This window comes from Acromyrmex echinatior, chromosome 3, assembly GCF_024713525.1.
Source record: "Acromyrmex echinatior isolate Ae372 chromosome 3, ASM2471352v2, whole genome shotgun sequence".
NCBI classification, from domain to species: domain Eukaryota; kingdom Metazoa; phylum Arthropoda; class Insecta; order Hymenoptera; family Formicidae; genus Acromyrmex; species Acromyrmex echinatior.
In genome coordinates this window covers 2,970,565-2,990,211 of record NC_141854.1, presented here as the reverse complement: position 1 = coordinate 2,990,211, position 19,647 = coordinate 2,970,565, and the positions used below count along the sequence as shown (strand labels likewise).

The 19,647-nt window shown below is 31.6% G+C and overlaps 1 protein-coding gene across 2 annotated transcripts in view; it reads left to right on the top strand.

The window, feature by feature from the left end:
- LOC105144987 (uncharacterized) overlaps positions 1–19,647 on the top strand; it is a 112,322-nt gene that overhangs the window by 51,795 nt on the left and 40,880 nt on the right. For both annotated transcript variants that reach the window (XM_087404134.1, XM_011054274.2), the window contains exon 4: positions 13,960–14,001. In XM_087404134.1, coding sequence (XP_087260260.1) covers positions 13,960–14,001 — 42 coding nt within the window. The remainder of the gene's footprint in view (positions 1–13,959; positions 14,002–19,647) is intronic.

The following is a 19,647-nucleotide window of genomic DNA, read 5'->3' as shown; positions in this document are numbered from 1 at the left end:
TCTTGAATATTTTCATAAAATATTTTTTGTGTTAAATTAAGCATTTAATATAAAAGGAAGAGACTGCTTTAGGAAAATTTGAATTTACATTTTTGTATTTTGACTGTAAAATATAAATATGTGTTACACTATTCATATATCTTAAACTTTTTGGATGAAATCTTTATTATGGTAGGTGACAGATAAGAGAATGTACGTAAGTTTAAACCTAACGATTCGCCTGAATCATTTTTTATACATACCATTTCATGAAGATTTCGGTAGATTTCACGTAGTCTGTTAAAGGAATAGTCTTCTCAGCATTTCAGCATATTGCGAAACAGACGCGGGACCCTCTGATTAGTACCTTCATCGTGTACTCAGTTACTTTGAGAACTTGCTTTCTCATCTTGTGCCGCTTCAGTCTCGTCTCCCTTCCGTCCGGCTGTCGTCGTCTTCGTCTTCGCGAACTTCATGTAGTCACTCGCACATCTCTACTACCGTGCCTTGTTATTACTAAATCAAGACAAGCGTCCTAATCTTCCCTCTCCCTCTATCTCTTCGTCCTTTCCTTCTTCCATGTGTAATCACATTCAAGGGATCCAGGAACACGACTCTCTGTTTCGATATTTGCCGCCGAGACCGACTTGAAGGAATAGGATTAACAGCCATTGAAAGATTTTTTTTCTTAAATGAATCTTTTTCTCTTCCGGGATGATTAAACTTAAAAGAATAGAAACCTCGTGGACGAAATTCTATAGTTAACATTTTTCTGTTGTAACTCATCAAGAAATACAGTCTTGGTCACAAATATAAAGTATCCCCAAAATTGATATAAACGGTTTGTATTTAACGAAAAATAAATTAAAATACAATTTTATTGAAAAATAATAATTATTTTTATTATAATTTTAATATTTTGTTAGAATTTTTATTGAAAATTATTATGAGAAAGTAAAAGATATTTGAAAAGAAAATTGTCTGTATTTGAATTAATATTAAGTAATAAAAATATATATAAATGCGTGTATATAGAAATAAGAAAATTTAATATTTTTTTGTAACTAATTATTATATAATTGAAACAAATGGATAAAAATATTTGGATTTTTAATTCTATTCCAAAGAATTTTAATTCTATAAATCAGAGAAAATTATAGAATAATAAAAATTATCTATTTTCTACAAAGTCCCATGTTTTATTATCGAGGTATTATTAAAATTACAATCAGTTTCAATTTTATATGTCGGTCGAATTTCACATTTTTTGAACCTTGTCGCGATTTTTTACACCTTTTTATAACGTTTTACGATGTAACGGTTTATCTTTTATTTCTTCCAAAATCGCAGCGATTCGCAAAGTGCAAAATATTTTATTGCTTTAATATTGGTTTAATGGACATGGAAGGTTTATTAAGAGTCTATATTATCGTAGCTTTTTCGTTATATTAATTATTCGTTATATTTATTATTTCATTATTTTAATCGGGCTAATTTAATCAGACTGAGTTTTAATGTAACTTGTTTTTTTTTTAGTTTCACGAAGCTTTTAAGATAAGCTATATCTTTTTCTCAGGTTATTTTAATTTTGCGATCTTTTGCTAACATTACTTGAATATTCTTCTGGTAATGGAAGATGCATTTACATTTTGTTCTGACTGTAGGTTTGACGATGGCATATTATTATCATTCGTTCGTCCCAATTTATGCATTGTGGTTAGACTTCTCGATACGCACGGCCAAACTTGATCCAGTCTGGTGATAAATTATGCACAGGGTGTCTCGAAAGATAGCGCGAACCCTCTCTGTGCTTTCATCCCTCGATAATGGTCCCCTTGATGCATCCAAGGACATCTTCCTTGCCTCCCATTTACGCCGACCAATCGCATCTCTCTTTGAGTCCCTAAAGCGCCTATTTCCAGTTATATCAACTGCTATTATGGAAATTTTTCGAAGCAGTGATTAATTAATATGCATATTTTTTAAGATATACATATAATATACATATACAATTTATATATTATATAAGGGATAAATTGTGCGCATTTTGGTTTAGCTTTTCCAATAAATAAAGAAGCCTTTACTGCGGCGAAATTTCTAAACTAGATGTAATTCTTTTCAAATATAACTATAAGTTATATAATTTGAAAATGTAATTGACGGCAAAAGTGAGAAAAATAAAATTACATATTTTGATAATAATTTTGACATTTTGAAGATAAGATGGTAAATCCGGATTCTTATTTTATTTATTTAATTGTGTACCTTATTAAAGTACTTTATTGTGTGCATCTTTTGAAATATTATTCTTTGAATTAAGTTAAAAAGTTTTTAAGTAATTGTTTTTCTTATCAAATCAATTTCTCATTTTCTCCCAATGAAAAGTATATTATTTGAGAAGAATTCGAAAGATATGGAATTCTGCCAAGTCAACTAACTAAAAGTAACATGATATCAATGTTGTAATTTCGTATTTCACAATATATAAATGTAATATAACACATAGTGTTATATAACAGCCCAAGTAACACCCCCAAGTCGAGAGAAATGATGTACTTTGATGTAAAAATAATGATTTTTGCTTACAAAATTTGACTGTTTACTAATTTTAAGTATTAAAATAAACTCATTTTGATTTTTGTTGACTTATGTGCGTTTCTTAGGAATAACATTGTAGGACGCGAAATTATAACATTAACATTATGTTACTTTTAGTTTGTGTCAATTGAGTGATTCTTTAATGCTACGTGTGTTCTGAATAAGTCCATGAAGAATGTAGTGAAGCTGATGACGTTGAGAACATATGCGATTTTTGTTTAAATAATTAATTTTTCCAATTTTTGTATTATTTTTTCAAAATTGATATTAATTTTGTATTGACATTTGCATAATAATACAATATATTTTTTCATTATTTTATCAACATTCCACGAAACATTTTCTAAGAAATATTTAATTTATTAATTTTATATTAATTTCTTACGATTTTTGCTTTGCGCACAATTACCTAACCCACGCGCATAATTACCTAACGAATGAAAAAATTTTTTGTTTTTATTTCTTTTACTTTTGCTAAATACAACATTATTAAATCAAAAATTGTTTAATATTGTATGAGAATGCATATCGTTAGAAGAATGTTTATAGTTTGTATTTCCGTGTTCATATTAATTTCAAAAATCACACTACAGCAATGAATTTCCTTCGGAATTTTCTTTTAAGTGCGATAATTTCCATACTTTTCCCTACATCATATTTTTTTAAAAGTTATGTGTCTTATTTAAAAAAAAGTTATATTTCTATTTAAGGAATTTTTATAAAAAATAATTTTGTACATACTTACACTCTAAATTTCTTGTAGTGAAATCTCATTTCAAAAAAGTGAAAATACAATCATCCTTCGCACATATACAAACTTCTTGAAAAAGAGTGACAGTTTTCATTCTAAAAAGAGTTTTCATTCTCGAAAATTGTCACTTTTTTTTCAAGAAGTGAAATATTTTCACTTTTTTTCAAGAGTGGTTGTATTTTCATTCTCTTGAAATGAGATTTCACTGCAAGAAATTTAGAGTGTATATAAAATATTTATATTTTATAGCATTTCTAAATATGTATTATTTATAAAAATTTATTTTAATGATTATCTCTTTATAATATATTACGAAAACAGATTCAAATTATTTATTATTTACAAATTGATACTTATACATATGTATAATTTAATTAAATTAATTTGTTTTATATATAATTTTCTCAATTTTCTTCATCCGTTTACCCTTTCACATATAAAAGATATTTTAATATGAATATAATACATCATCTTTATGTTTCTGATATGCTGTTCCCATAAACGTATAAAAATTAATTAATTTACGTCGCGATTCAGGTTTACTGCAATAATTTTTGCGAAAATACATCTCGATTCGCCTCTCCAGCGGCACGTTTTCGCTTAGTGAGTTGCACGAATTCTATGAATTTGATGTGTGTTCATACTTGTCACGTACGGCACGCAAGAAAGAAAATGTAACCCCGTCTACAGAATCGTTCCCAGCTAAGAGGGAGGAGTCAACGGGGTGCTTTTGTGTATTAAGTCACTGACTCCCCTTTTCGCTCTTTTATTTTCCGTCCTCACTTTTCGCTTTTCTTTCAGTTTCGTTTATGAGGCCTCGTTTAAACGTGAGATGAATGAAGTATTCGCGATTAAATACTTCTCTGTTCTATTTTATCTATTTCCTGTATTTTCGTTCACAATTTATTTCTTATTCGTATATCGCCTTGAATTAATCAAGGCTTAGAATTTCAAAAAAATTTGTGTGTGTGTGTGTGTGTGTGTGTGTGTGTGTGTGTGTGTGTGTGAAACGAAATAGCCGTGATGAGCTAACGTGATTATTAATGCGCGTAAAAAAATTTTTTTACAATTTATTATTATTTAATGTACAGTACCCTCATAAGTTTGACAGCAAACTATACATGTTTTTGGTTTAAATACTTCATAAGACGTCTAAATGATAAACATTTATCTAAAACACCTATAAGCTTGTATATGCCGAAAATATGTTGGGCAATCATTTCACAGCATCGAAGCATTCAAAATTGAATTTCGCGCTTTAATCTTATTTATATGTATACAGAGTTAAGTATATCGTCATATTCAACAGAGCGATTCTTTGGTTTATTTCAAGTAAAAAAGTCCATATAAACATGTGTCCTAAACGCTTAGTTTTCGAAATACAGGTGAATGTTCGCAAATGTTTGACGAAACGGTAAATTGCGATATTTTCCTGCATAAATATGCCTTGCTTCATGTGAGTTACCATAAACAAAGTGACGAAGTCAAAATCAAGTCACAAAATAGACTCCTAGATTACCAGACTTAAATCCTTTAGATTATTTCCTTTGGGAGCATCTGAAATCATTGGTTTATATCACCCCAATTGAGAATGAGAATGATTTGAGAAATCGAATAGTTGCTTCATGCGAGGCAATACGTAACACACCTGGTATCTTTGAGCGTGTACGTTAATTTTTGAGAAGAAGGCTCGATGAATGGGACAAGGTGAACATTTTTAACAATTCATCTAATTGTTTTATTTCATCAGAAGAACTGAAGCCTGTTTTTGTTTGTTTTTTTTTGTTTTTGACTAGTTCAAGCTATATTTCTTTCAAATAAACAGATTATTACTACACGTTTAAATTTTTTTATTTCGGAAACTAAGTCGTTTAGGACACATGTTTATATGGACTTTTGTACTTGAAATAAATCAAAGAATCGCTCTTTGAGTATGGCAACATACTTAATTAACACCCTGTATTGTCACTTGTTTTGCAGCGGCGTATTTGTATTCGTTGTATTGTATAATATATACACAGGTCATTTAATTGTAGTTTAACGGTTTCTATAAAAGTAGTAAACTATTTGAGTCGCAAGTTGATTTCAGACTTCGTAAAGATTATAAAATAACCCCGAAGAATCAAATTTCGTGTGAATCGTATTTTAATTAAAATTTCATATTTTAATAGCAATTAAAGATTTAATTTCATATTTTAATTTCATTAAAGATTTAATGTTATTAAATCTGTAATTGAAAAAGACGAAATATAGATAATGTATGTGTGTATGTACTTTTATTTCGTCTTTTTTTAATTAAATCATTATTTACAAACCTGTAAAACGTAGGGTGTTTCCAAACTTAAGGAGGATACATAACTATTTGATTTATATATATATATATCATGTTTTTCCTTTTATCCATAATTATTTCTGTTTAACAAACGACAGTAAATTGTTCCCAATTAATATTCTTACATATTCTTCTTTTTTACGTTATTTTATCTGTAAATTATATGTGTTGTGTGGCTAAAAATACAGTAAAATAAAAATTGAAAGTTAACTGAATATTTAACGATTATTTGTATACTTTATATTTTTCGCAACATGTGTGAAACTAGCGTTATATGCTAGAAATGTTGTCAAATAAAACTAAATTAAAAAAATTGTTTTTCAGAAGCTTCATCATGTAACCAAGCACCTCGATAATAATGTTATATAATAATTATCTTTCAGATTTGTACATATTAGGGTAAATTTGAATATTATGTTCATACGCGGAAAAAATAGCGATAAACTGTATTTTCTCAAATAATTGCTAAAGTGAATTTTTGTAGTCATTCTCAAAGATAATCAATATTTACAGTAGTTTATATGCGTACACTATTCGAAATAACAATATTATGAACATTACGTAATATTTTTACTTTGGATTGTCTACAAAATTTTGTATATGTTCAATGAACGCTTCTATAACGTCAAATAAATTACAGTCAGTCTATTATAATCGTTATATACATAATAAAGGTACGTAAATTGTAACTTATAATTTATACTTTTATTTTCACTATTTATTTATGAATACTACGGCCATCTTTCGATCGACAATTCAGAAAAGATAACCATCAATCACACACACTCATATATATCGTTTTCTTTTTTTAAATTATAGAATTTTTATTTGATTTCCTTAGTTCAAAAAGAATTATAATTTTTCTGTTATTATTATGCAATATCAATTATGTACATATTTATAATTATAACTAACATTAAGTTATACGCATATGTATATAAATTTGTATTAAATATATGAAATTATAAGTTCTATTTATCATTTTACAAAATTTTACATGTATCTTTAATGTGTATGATTAACTGATGTCCGTAATGGTCATCTTTTCCTTGTAAGTCAGATAAGATGGCTAATGCATACGTTATACTATTCATTACTTTCATTGATGTATATCAAACACACACGCGCACACACACACACACACACACACACACACACACACACACACACAAAATTAAAAAATAACAAAAATACAGGTACATTTTTTGCATTTAAAAAAATCATGACTATTTTATCCGAGTTTATTCTAGACATTTGTTACATATTTTTTTATTTAATGGTACATTTTGTTACACAAACAAGGCAGATTATGCAAATTATTTTTCCAAATTTTTATACTCTTAAATAAATTTGCAATTCTCTTTCCTTTAAAGTAAACAAACTTAGAAAATAAAATTTATCGCACAATTATTAACACATACTTTGAGCTAAACCCAACACAATTACAGATATCCTTTTTTCTTTTGGGCTAATATTCCCTTTCAAATTGTTTACCTTGTACCTTCTCGTTTGCCGCGTTATTAAATTTTTCTTTTGGGACATTCAAACCAGAAGCATCTCAGAAGGAAACACCTTATAAGCTGGATATGATACAAAAGCATTGTCTGACGAGCGATACTTTGATCTTCGTTTCCTCGAGGCATCTTATTTTGCGTTACACACACGAACTGATCAGAACGAGATATCACTGGTGGATCAGAATCGTTTAATCCGATCGTCTATATCCTTCGAGAAAAAGATCTCCTCTTCTCATAGAGTTCGGAAGCGTTTGTTCGTCTTGTCTTTCATCGACCGGCGAGCGCCGTTTGCACTCTCGTTCGACCCTTTTTTTCCAGAAGAGGAAGCTTACAGGATCGCAGGTATGGGAAGAATTTTCGTGTGTGAGGCGTTTTTCTCGGGTTTCCTCGCGTAGAGACGGTATATACCCGAGACGTTCCCTGTACGTATCTCGCGTACTTCGTGAAAGGGATCCTACGAGGATTCGGGGCTAAGGACCTCCTCGACTCCCCGCTAGAATAAATCGACTTCGCCCTTTCGTATTGCCTCCGAGCTCCTCTTACCTCTGGAATCACCCTTGAGAGTGGGCGGAGTCCGACGAGCTCAGAAATTCGTCGGACCACGGCAGTTAGAGCGAGAGAGAAAACTGTCGGAGGAAAGGCTTGTAAATCTGGAAAGCTTGTTTAACTCTCCGGTTGCCTAGTAATTCTCGGACGAGGATGTCGTCTCTAATTAACAGGGGCGAAAACTCATTATAAATTGTAATTGAGGCATTACACGATAGCGTCTGAAATACTGTATATACTGACCATTCTCATCTGCTATCATATTCCGTCTGTCATTGCGTGATGAGAATAACAGTTTCTACATTGCTCTGTTTTTGTATGTAATGGGTGTTTTTTTAAGCCCGATAGAACTTGAAATTGTAAAAAATAAAACAAAAAATTAAATTAAACAGCCGCGGTGGCCATACGCCCGAAATCATTTTCAAATGTTGTGTTAATGCCATGCATTGATCTTTCGACTAAAAAAAATTGTTTGATTATAATTTAATTTTTGCGTTAGTTTTTACAATTTTAAGTTCTATCGGGCTTAAAAAAACACCCTTTAATAGCTTTGGAAGTTATCTACTATCAAAACTATTTATTATTAAGAAGTAAAATAACTTTTGCGTATAACTCTTTCACTTTTGCATAAAACGGTATATATACGATTTCTATAAAATATTTCTGTAAAAATTAAAATATTTAACAATTATTTTATAATGTGTAAAACAAATATGGAACGCGAACTTTAATTTATACGTCATATCATATAAAGAAATTAATGTGGAAAATGGAAGAGAGAATGACACTTTTTGTATAAAGAATGGACATTCCTATATAATAATATTTCAAGATGTATTAAGTATATTTCATTTTATATAAAGTTTTGTAATAACTTCTTTCTCCTCTTCCCTCCCTGCTCTCTCTCTCTCTCTCTCTCCTTCTCTCTACAAGGCTTTATATGGAAAGAATGACAGAAAGTAAGTGGAATTTATGCATAAAAGGAGATAATAATCTAGAGATTTCGTAATACACGCTGAAAAAAGGGAAAGATTCGTTATCATATTACATCGGATTAAGGAGGGGGATCTTCCTAAGTAGATTTGGATTAGAATCAAAAGAGAGAATTTCCATCCGCGAATGCATACTCACGCACAAAAACCTTTGCTATATTAAACTACAAAGTCCCTACATTTCATAAGTTATGTCTTGCGCGTGCTTATGTATTTGAAGATCAACCATATCTCTACATGGACTCGTGTAATCTGCGAAAATTACAGATGCGCAATTTGCATGTTGTACAGGATAATTTTAGAACACACGGCGCGCACCGAAACGTAACACGTCACATACATTATTCATGAGCAGATGAAACTTGGCTTTTAATTGGCTCATTTTTAACATAATCTGCTTCGCAATGAAAATTATTAAACATTGTCGCATAATTGATTACTGCAGTTGTATAACATGTATAATATCCAAAAGAATCAATTAACATCGCGTAATTCGTCCAATTTACGAGTCGTATGATTATCTGTCGAGCTATATTAGACGGAGTCAAAATTAGTCGGTTGTGTGTCGCTTTATCGCTTCTAATAATTTGTCACATTCGTTGTCGATTAAACGATTCCGTCTAATAATCTCTTTGCTATATTATTCACTGCTAACTGCATTATTAAGAACATTAAATCCTTCGGTCTCAGAGGAAGCGCGCCGAATGAGACAGAACGCTACGCAATAATCTCTTCGGCTTAATGCCAGCGGTGTGTACCAAAGAGAATTCACAGTCGAAAGCTTAACTGTTGGACCCCGCGCGAAAAGCCGCGGAAGATCAGGTCACGGTATTTCGTGGTTCGAGAAGAGAGAGAATTGAGGGGTGCCTATATAGAGACGGTGGCAATAGGGTGCATTTATATAAGGCTTCGAGCATCCCATCGGCGAACGAGGGAATAAAAATAAGCTCGATGAGATATTATCGAGCTGATAGGAAAGTCGATATTCTATTCGCGGCGCATTTTTTTTTTCTTTGTTTAGCGTTATGACGCCGGAAAAATAGCTTCTACGAGCATTTTGTACATTTATTTCATAAAGGTGCATTGACGCAAAAAATTGGAGCTGCATTGTGTACTTTGTGAATAGATGAAATAATTTTCGTTTTATTTTTTAGACTGCTGTCATTGTTTAGAATTTTTTTCATGGAGGTTATCAAATTGATTAACAAAAATTGTACAAAAATTTTAATCATTTTCAAGTTATTTCAGTTCTTGTAATATAATTATCTTTTTTCAATTTTTCTCTGTAAGCCTCTGTTAAAAATAAAAATGCTTTTAAAAATGCGGATTTTATAGGGCAAAGTTGAAAAGACGTAATGAGGCGACAGTTAGTCTCTCAACTTGTTCCGTTTTTTGTTACTCGATGTACTCTTCAGAAATTCAAAGTAACACGTAGCACTTTTTAATGAGACCTATCCTTAGTTGCATAAATTTTGGTAAATGATCCGCAACGAGTAAAAAAGTCTGCTCAACTTGACAGTTCTGAAGATAACAAGAATATCAATCTACAAAAGACTTGATTAACTTTTCACTTTGTAAAGAATTATAGAGATTTATTATAAATCTATTTGTATGCATATAATTCTAAAAAAAAGTATCGTCTGCAAAAATCTACAGTTAACGGAAATAATTTTGGCAGCATTCTTCAAGTGCATTGGAACATAACTTTAAAAGACTCCGATTTATCAGATGCTATTTAATTTAATTTACATATAATAAAAGTGATTAGTAAAATAAAATAACGAAAATATAAATATTAACAGTACATCTATTATTTGGATCTTCTACAACGATCTCTACGAGAATGTATAGAAATATACCTCTTACGAAAAAAGTGTGTCGTTTGCCTGTAAAGAGATCTGCTCCTGTTATCAGTCGATAATACTACTCGTCGTTTATTGGCTTTATTTAGAAAGTCGCACGAGCGAGAAATTTACCAGTTGCTCCACTTCTGCGAGCTGCTGGTGAAGTAGCATCTCGTTAGGAATTCACGCAGTCCTACATCTATCTTTTTCTTCTTGCCTCGTCGCCCTTTGTCTGTTCTTGTCAAAAGCTCTCCCTCCTTTCAGGAAGTTTGTCGTGCGACGTGTACACGAAGCTTTCAATAAATACATAAGCATTCTACAGCGAACTTTTCACTTTTCGAGCCAGAGGGTTGTTATTCTCTCTCTTTCTCTCTTCTTCCTTTCTCTCTCTCGAAAGAAAATGGATCGTGATGACCCGAACTGCAGTAGCGACAGAGGGGAAAAAAAAGTTTAACGATAAAAGCTGCGCTGGACAAATATGCCGTCAGAAGCACACGACGATCTCTCGTGGCTTACGAGCGCGTTGGCGATTTTACAATGTGCTGTAAACATGAAGTTTAGGTCGCAAGCATCCCGATGCTACGTGTTTTCATGAGGTGGCATTTTAGCGCTTGTACGCTACGAAAGCTGCACAATACGTACGTACGTACGTACAATCGTCGCGACTCTCTCTAGTTTGCAAAGTGCTTCGGAACTATCGCGACTCGTCCAAATTGCAGATGTTACAGAACTAAAAAAGGCGATGCTTACAATTTGCACAACGCCCTTTTCACAACTCGCTGTTTCACTTTCGCTTCTTTATCCCTTCTTTATAAAAGTATGCAGATTATACAGCAAGTACAAAAAGTACTGTATCAAAACTTTTTCCTGCAACCGTTTAGTGGACAGGATTCTATCGAGCAGCTCGCGTTAAAACTAGAATATCTTGGGAAACATTTCTCTTTTTATTCGCTCCTTTGTCATTGCGAGATACCCGTTACTCGACGAAACTTTTTCAATTAGTTGACGTCAAGAATGATGGCGTAAGAATGGACAGTGGATGGGCAAGAAAGTCCGGCACGATAAATGGCAGCGTGCATGTCCTATTATTATCCTGAGAGACATTTCCGGGACGCGAATCGATTTTAGCGGTATCGCTGGATCGATAACCGGAGAAAAGGGAGCATACGTGCCAAGCACATAATCAGATTGGCCGAATCGAGATTGATCGATATGGATCGAACGCGGAACAGTTCTAGCAGCCCATGAAGGTCATTCTGAATCGAATTAAATTCTACGAGACGAATCGCTCTCTTCGATCACGTTTCGCAATCTAACGAGCATGTCGTACTCTGAATGTAAATGGTTATGTAATGGTACACACAGCGTGTCATTCTGTTTATTTAGTTTTTGTAATACGGTACATAATGTAAAACATTACTGCTAATTATTATTTTAGAACAGTTTTAATTAATAATCAGTCCTTGTGTCATTATTTATTCTTATAAAAAAATGGCAAATGTACTTCAAATATTAAATATTGTTACGCGAATAGGAAAAAGTAAACCACTGTAAAAAAAAAAAAAAAGAGAAGAAAAATTTCTGAAAGGTTTCTGAAAGTCTTTTTCTCGCAAGACCTATAAAAAATATAGACAAGGACAATGACGTTGCAAAGCATAAATTACGAGAAGCTGGTGGACGGTTAATTATAATGATCCTTAAAGCTTTCATTGCTGGGAGCGACTATACTAACGCCGACAGTAGATACTTAAGATGTAATACTTTTCCGCCTTCGGTGATGCCGGCGGCATATTAAATCGTTTCACAGTGTTTTATTGCGTCGAATTAAAGGCTAGCGATTAATGTCGGATCTGCGCGTTTCCACAAGCATAACGCAGCACGCACGCAGAGCGTACGCAGAGAATATGCGCATTCACAGCGCACGTCAAATGAATTTCGTCGGACGTACGTTACGCGCACGCCAGCATAAAAACGAAATGGTTAATGAAGGCCTGAAAGAGAATTTCGCAAGACGGTCGTAACTCATTTTCGGGGGAACAGCGCCGCGTTCTTCATTTTTGACCCTTCTCATTTGTAACGGTTCCGCAATTATCGCGGCGCGAAAACTTCTTGTCGTCGTCGCACTTTTTCACAAAGCGATTCAGCATCCAATATATTTCTCACACAATCGTTCCCCTGACAATTCTCCCCCGCCGAAAACCGCGCAATTTAATGTATCCTAATTATTAATTAAACACATTAATTTTATATAATTACACACGTACTTTTATACGATATTGATGATACAATCAATTTGTATCGGAATGATAAAAATTAAATTTGATAAGCCATTTATTTATTTTATAATGCTGTTAACGTGTGTGTATTGGAAACGCGATGAAATATATATTTTATGATCGTAAAAGTGATATTACAATTTATACGCGTCGTATAAAGACAAAAATTGATAATTAACATAATGATGTTCAATTAATTTCACTCGAACAAAATAATCTAAATTCTTAACATACAATTTTGAAACAATGATAGTTGAATGAAAAATTGCGCTACAGCATTATATAATTATTCATTATTAATCCTCAACTACAGTGAATCATTTGAACTTGAGTGAAAATTTTAGTCTACAACTATTTTTATAAGATTAATATTATAGAATTAAAGTAAGGGGATAAAAAAACTTGGAATCTTTCTCGATCGCCGTCATGCAATCGTTTCATTGTTGTCTTGACGCTAATTGTGATGCAATAAAAGTTCGGCTTGAACGACTTGGACCTGTCAAATGTAAATTCCTCACTTCAATCGTGCAAATAATTATACTTTTTAGAATGAATCAATATAACGTATTTTTTTTTCTTAAAGTTCACGGTTTCCTCTTTTCAAAACATTACTTATTTTTATCTGTATCTTTTTTTGTCATAAAGATATGATTTTTTGAAGAAAACTGATTATTGTGTTCTTTTCACAAATTATTCTTTAATATTTTTTAAACATAATTTTTTCAATCATTATCACCTTTTTATGTTTCGATATCTCGATTTTATACATTCTAGCATTTCATTAAAAAAATTTTTTTTCATTGAGATTTGTAATAATTACATAGCCAATCAAAAAAAAAAACGTCGTGGATGACTTGAATCCAGACATGTAAATTAAGATTCTAAAACGAGACATGTAGTTGAGGATTATCTTATATCTGTCAAATAATATTTTATTTTAATACAACTTTTATTAATTATATAATAATTAATAAATAACTTTTACTGATTATGGTGATTAATAAATTTTCCTTAAGCAAAAATACAATCCAGAAAGATCTGCTGACGATCTCGATCTCTCTGGATTTCTCGGGGAAAAAGTGAATACGATTAGTAATCGATTTGTATCTTTCCTTTGGACGCAGCTATTCGCCGGGACTGCCTGTATGTTCAAGTCGCACAACAAGGTTTGTTCTTTTTTCTTTTTATCGTCTGCTAATGTTCATTGGTGTCACTCTCTAATACGTCGATGTTCCGTTGGTGTGTCATGGCTATTTTCTTTACCCTGTTTCTCATCTATGTCTAAATCCTTCTACGTTTTTCGTAAAGGTCTTAATTAACGTTCACAATATTTGCACATAAAAGAACGTACACACGCTGAATTTGCATCGCAAAGTGTAATACGAAGATTAATTCGAGCCTCCTTTCCTTGATGTCACCGCTGTTTCGTTAGTTAAAGGACGAAATTAATTGTTTCGCTGCTTTCGAAGTCGCAGTAAGACGACGTGAAAGGGACGACGAAGATAAAAGATAAGAGAACAGGCGACAAAAGGGGTTTGTAATGGATTGAATTAAATTGGCAAAGAGATCCGTTTTGTGACGTGAATAACAATGCTTTTCTGCTATCTCTTCAACATCCCACAAATCAGCATCTAAAATTTCATATTTTTTGTCTCTGTATCTCGATTTCAAATTAAGATTGTAATATATATTGTATTATAATATATATATTTGCATGAACAATTTTGAATTTTTTATTTATCTTAAATACATATTTATTGAAGTCTTTTTTTTTACTAAGAATTAAACTTAATTTTAGAATAAACGTTCCTGCCTTTAATTTTACATACAGCCGCATGCTTTTTCCGCTTGTCTCGTTTCTTAAAAGCTGAGAGGACTTGCATGCCTTAATAATGCAATCATTGTTCGTCCTAGATAACTGGTATGTTTCCCGTCTTGCCTTTGGTTCGTCTGTTGTCACGTATCCAGTTTTTCTCACAGAATAAATCGTAATTTCCTTTCTACGCACGTAGTCCGTTTCTCTGTCTCGTCTGTGCTTACTTTGCAATGAAGCCATGAAAGACCTACCATGTTTATCTATTTTACGTTACTTATCATCAATAAACGCGATGCGAATAAACGACAAATAAACACAAGCACGATGTCTGCTCTTTAACCTAATTCTTTTACACATGTAATCATATTATGTAAATTAAAACATTTTTTGGTATGTATATCATTGAACCAATATTAAATACGACAGGAATGTCGATTGGAATAGTGATATACAAGTAAGTCAATAATAAGTTCTAATATATACAGTATATATAAGATATTTTACAATTAATTTTAAGTAAAATATTGATGATTGAAAATATTGATTTTTCTAATGATATAAGTCAATAATAAATTCTAATATATATATATATATATATATATATACAGTATAGATAAAATATTTTACAATTAATTTTAAGTAAAATATTGATGATTGAAAATATTGATTTTTCTTTTTAAAATGAGAAAATTTATATTTGCAAAGATTCAACAATTTTTTCTCTCGTGCTTCTTAAAATGAAGAGTTTATATAACTTGCTCATTACTTATTTACTTTCTCCAAATTTTATTTGACAAATTCTGTTTAGTAATAATCGTAGGAATAATTATTTTTACTGCTTACACACACACACACACACACACACACACACACACACACACACACACACACACACACACACACACACACACACACACACATACGCACGCGCACGTACACACAAGAATTCTGTCAATATCGTGGAAAGTTCACTATTAAGGATCTCGAATAAGCGTACACGTGGAATTCTATTAATTACGTTCACTAATATCCCATCAATTATGTTACCTGAAGCACTCGAGCAGCAAAAGAAGTCATGTGTGAAAAGAATGCGATTACTAATTGGCACTGCTGTGGGTTGTTCGTTGGCCAACAACGCTCTTCGAGACTGACTGTTCACACTGCTCTTCGCGTAATTGGGCACATTTGTTCGCGCTGGCTTGGTAATTGCAGCTAACATGTTAACTGCAATTGCGGTCGCGCGCAGCTCGATCGCGAATACTCCTTTTTTTTATTCTTCTTTAATTGATCGATCCGCAAATGAAGTTTCGCCGCTGAAATTTGTTCCGATACGTGTCTTCTTGGCCGTTGGCAAAGTGAGCAACCAGTTGGTGCTATTAAATGTGAAGGCTTTAATGAATTCTGATGTGATTGAAATAAATGGCTGCACGTGCTTTCGTGTGACTTAATATATTAATGATGTAATGAATATGATACACATTTCCTATTGTTTAGTATCTATCGTGATTTATATGAACTGTTTCGATTCTAGAATTAATGAAGTTAATTATATTTTTTATGCATTACGAATATAGAATATATATTATATATATTATATATATATATATATATATATATATATATATATTATATTTTCGAAGAATATTAAAAATTAAATATTCTGTTGCTTCTATGAGATTATAATTTCACGTTTTTATATATTGGAATATTGAAAGTTATTTTATATGCTTATATTTCTGTTTTAATATACTATATTTCATATACTTGTATGTACATATATATATATAAAAGAATATGTTAATACTTGATTAATTATTTATTTTTAATTATAATTAAGTATGTAATAAAAGTCGATAAATTACTGTAATACATTATTTTGAAAGAAAGAAGACAAGAAAAAGCCTGAGAATCGCGAAAACCGTCTAATTATCAAATTTACGTTAATTGATTGATTGATACATAATTATTTATTCTGCAGTTATTTCCTCGCACTATATAGCCTGAATTATACTCTTTATTTTGTGATTGAAATTAACGAAATATGTATTCTTTCGTCATGAAAGTTATTATAGATAGATAAATCATAAATTTTGTCGAATTTCATCAATATATCCGACAAGTGACGAGCGCAGATGCCGGATACCTCTGCAAAATAAATCGCGATTAACAGTTACGTATTCATAATTAAAAAAGGGAGGAAGAGGAAATTGTCGACAAAAAACGAGGGAAAAGTGAGCTGTCGACTTTCGAATTTCACGCGACCCTGCGGCATGCCTGTCGTCCAACGAGCTTTAATTAGTGACGTCAGCTTGTCGTCAGGTCAATTTACGATATTCCAAGATAAACCAAGCCAGACATGCTCCAGTCGCCGCCCAGCTTCGTTCTAAATAACTCCGATCCGTATCGCGTGTTTCGCGGATATCCATGGACATCCAGGCGTGACACAAAGTCTACTACAGGTCTGCAAACATTGTTCAGGAATGATTTGTGCGTCTCGGAAAGTTGATGATTAACTAATAATATATTCGATGTACATCTTATTGGTACAGTTCGTAGACAATGTCTGTAAGTGTGCGCTGGTTTATTATTCGATGACATCATGGGTAATGCGTTTAATTGTACGACACGAATTTGTTAACTCGTGCCACGACGATGGATGTCATCCGTAGTTACGTGAGTATCTAGTTTTATGCTAGGATAAATGTATAGGTAAAGTTTCTTTAATATACACGCACGTCAAGAAAACTTTCGGTCCATTCTTATTCTTCATTCTCGGCGGGACAGTAATCTTCAAGAAATTTGTCAAAGAGTGGAAATATAATAAATTGAGGAACTTTAGTCCCCTGCAAGAGAAAGAGAGAAAGAGAGAGAGAGAGAAATTTAAAAAATGTTATTTTCTGAAATATTTAAACATTTTTACAGATTCAAACACTTAAAATCTCAAGAAGAGTCAAATCATAGACTTGAATTTGTGATTATGTGTAATTAATCTTCGTACGACAAATGCAGTCACTTTGAGCGATAAGACAACTCGAAATACGGTAACGGTAATTAATGAAAAACTATCATGGGGTTATATTTGTGTCGATAATGATGCGAAATACAGTACAAGGTATTAAAATTGTAATAAATTTATTTGTAAAATTTATACATATAAAAATATAATTATTTCATAATATCGAATGTACAGAATACTAAAGAGAGATAAAATATGTATTTTTCACACACAAAATGCGTTTTTATGTATAATTCCTTCCCAAAACTAGTTTGCAATAGAAATTATATTATGGGTCAAAATGACATTGCATTTGTCTCTTTCGTCCGTCAAAAGTCATTTGCCTTCCGGAGTTTAAAGGAAAATGTAAAAATTTGAATATTAATCCTTTGAAAATTGGAGCTTTTTTTATAAATAAAGAAATTTTAAGACGATCATGTTTTTTAACGGTCTTCGAGATCAATGAATCAAATTATTTTTTTTAAATTTGATTATCGTGAAACTCAGTTTTAGGGGCTTCTTGATATCGTTGAATTTAATGTGTAACCTGAAAATGTTGAATTTCAAAGGGTACTTTCAATCAAGGAGATTCTTATGTCATAGGATTCATAATCAACGTTTGAAAATCAGTTTGAAAATCAGTACTGTTTGCGTAACTGATGAGCTTCAAATAAAGCGAAATTGGAAACTTCATATTTCATATATACTTTTACGAACAATATACACATTTGTGTGTGTGTGTGTGTGTGTGTGTGTGTATGTATGTGTGTGTGTGTGTGTGTGTGTGTGTGTGTGTGTGTGTGTGTGTGTGTGCGTGCGTGCGCGTGCGTGTGTGCGTGCTGCGTGTGCGTGCATGTGTGTGTGTTTATATACATATATACAGGGTGTCCCAAAATAATCTCCAAATATTTCATGGGCAGATAAAGCGGACTAAGTCGAAAAGTCCTTTATCATTTTGCAATTTTCGCAATATAGTTAACGAGATATTAATTACTAAAAATTGCCGAAAATTGATTTTGAATAATTTTTTACTCAAATACTATTAACTTTACAGAAAAATTGCAAAATGAAAAGAGGCAAAAATTTATTTATTTTTTTCATAAAACTCTAAGAATTTTTTCAAAATTTTTTCAGAATTTTTTAATATCGTATTTCCTCATGTTGGTAAAAATAAGAAAATGCAGAAAATGCATACTAAAAAGTCTATATATATATAGAAAAGTCTAAAAAAATTTTTAAAGCTCTATGAGAAGAAAATATACATATATATATATATAAAATATAATGATAAAATTTTTAAAATTTTGTCCGTTTCATATTGGAGCAAATTTTTTATTTTTAATTTTTTTCTCAATTTCGAATGAAACATTATCAAATTACTCTATAATAGTTTTATGAAAATTGAGTGAATAGTTTACAAAATAAAAGAATGTAATTCGAAATGGAGTCGTCAATTTACAAATGATTCAAAAGAAGTGAAGATTCAAAATATGAATAAAATCAATTTTATAGAAATTGAAATGAAGATTTTTTTTAAATTTTCTTTCTTTTAATCTTCCTCTTTTGAGATTTTCTTCTTCTTCGCTTTAAGATTTTCTATACTACGAAATTTTTTATATCCAATTTAAGCCAAAAATTTATAGTAAAATAAAAATTAGCGTGAAGAAATTAAGTGCTTTGCACTTCCTATAGCAAATTTTTCCTATGAGCAAAATTTTTTTTTATATGTACGATATGACAAGGTAGGCTTGTTCAAGACACCATCACTCATTTCGGTGAGATGATCGCTCGGAGTACAAGTGCTTCCAATTAAGAAGCCGATGTTTTAATGAACCTCCAAGCATACCGTTATCATTGCTTCTTAAAGAGTTGGTTCGCGAACTCGAGATGTTTATGTGGCACAACCTATCTTATTGATATTGCGATCCTCTCTATAAAATTATCAGTTTTCAAATTATGATATAATTAAGACTTTGACTTTTAGAGATACTTTTGTGACTG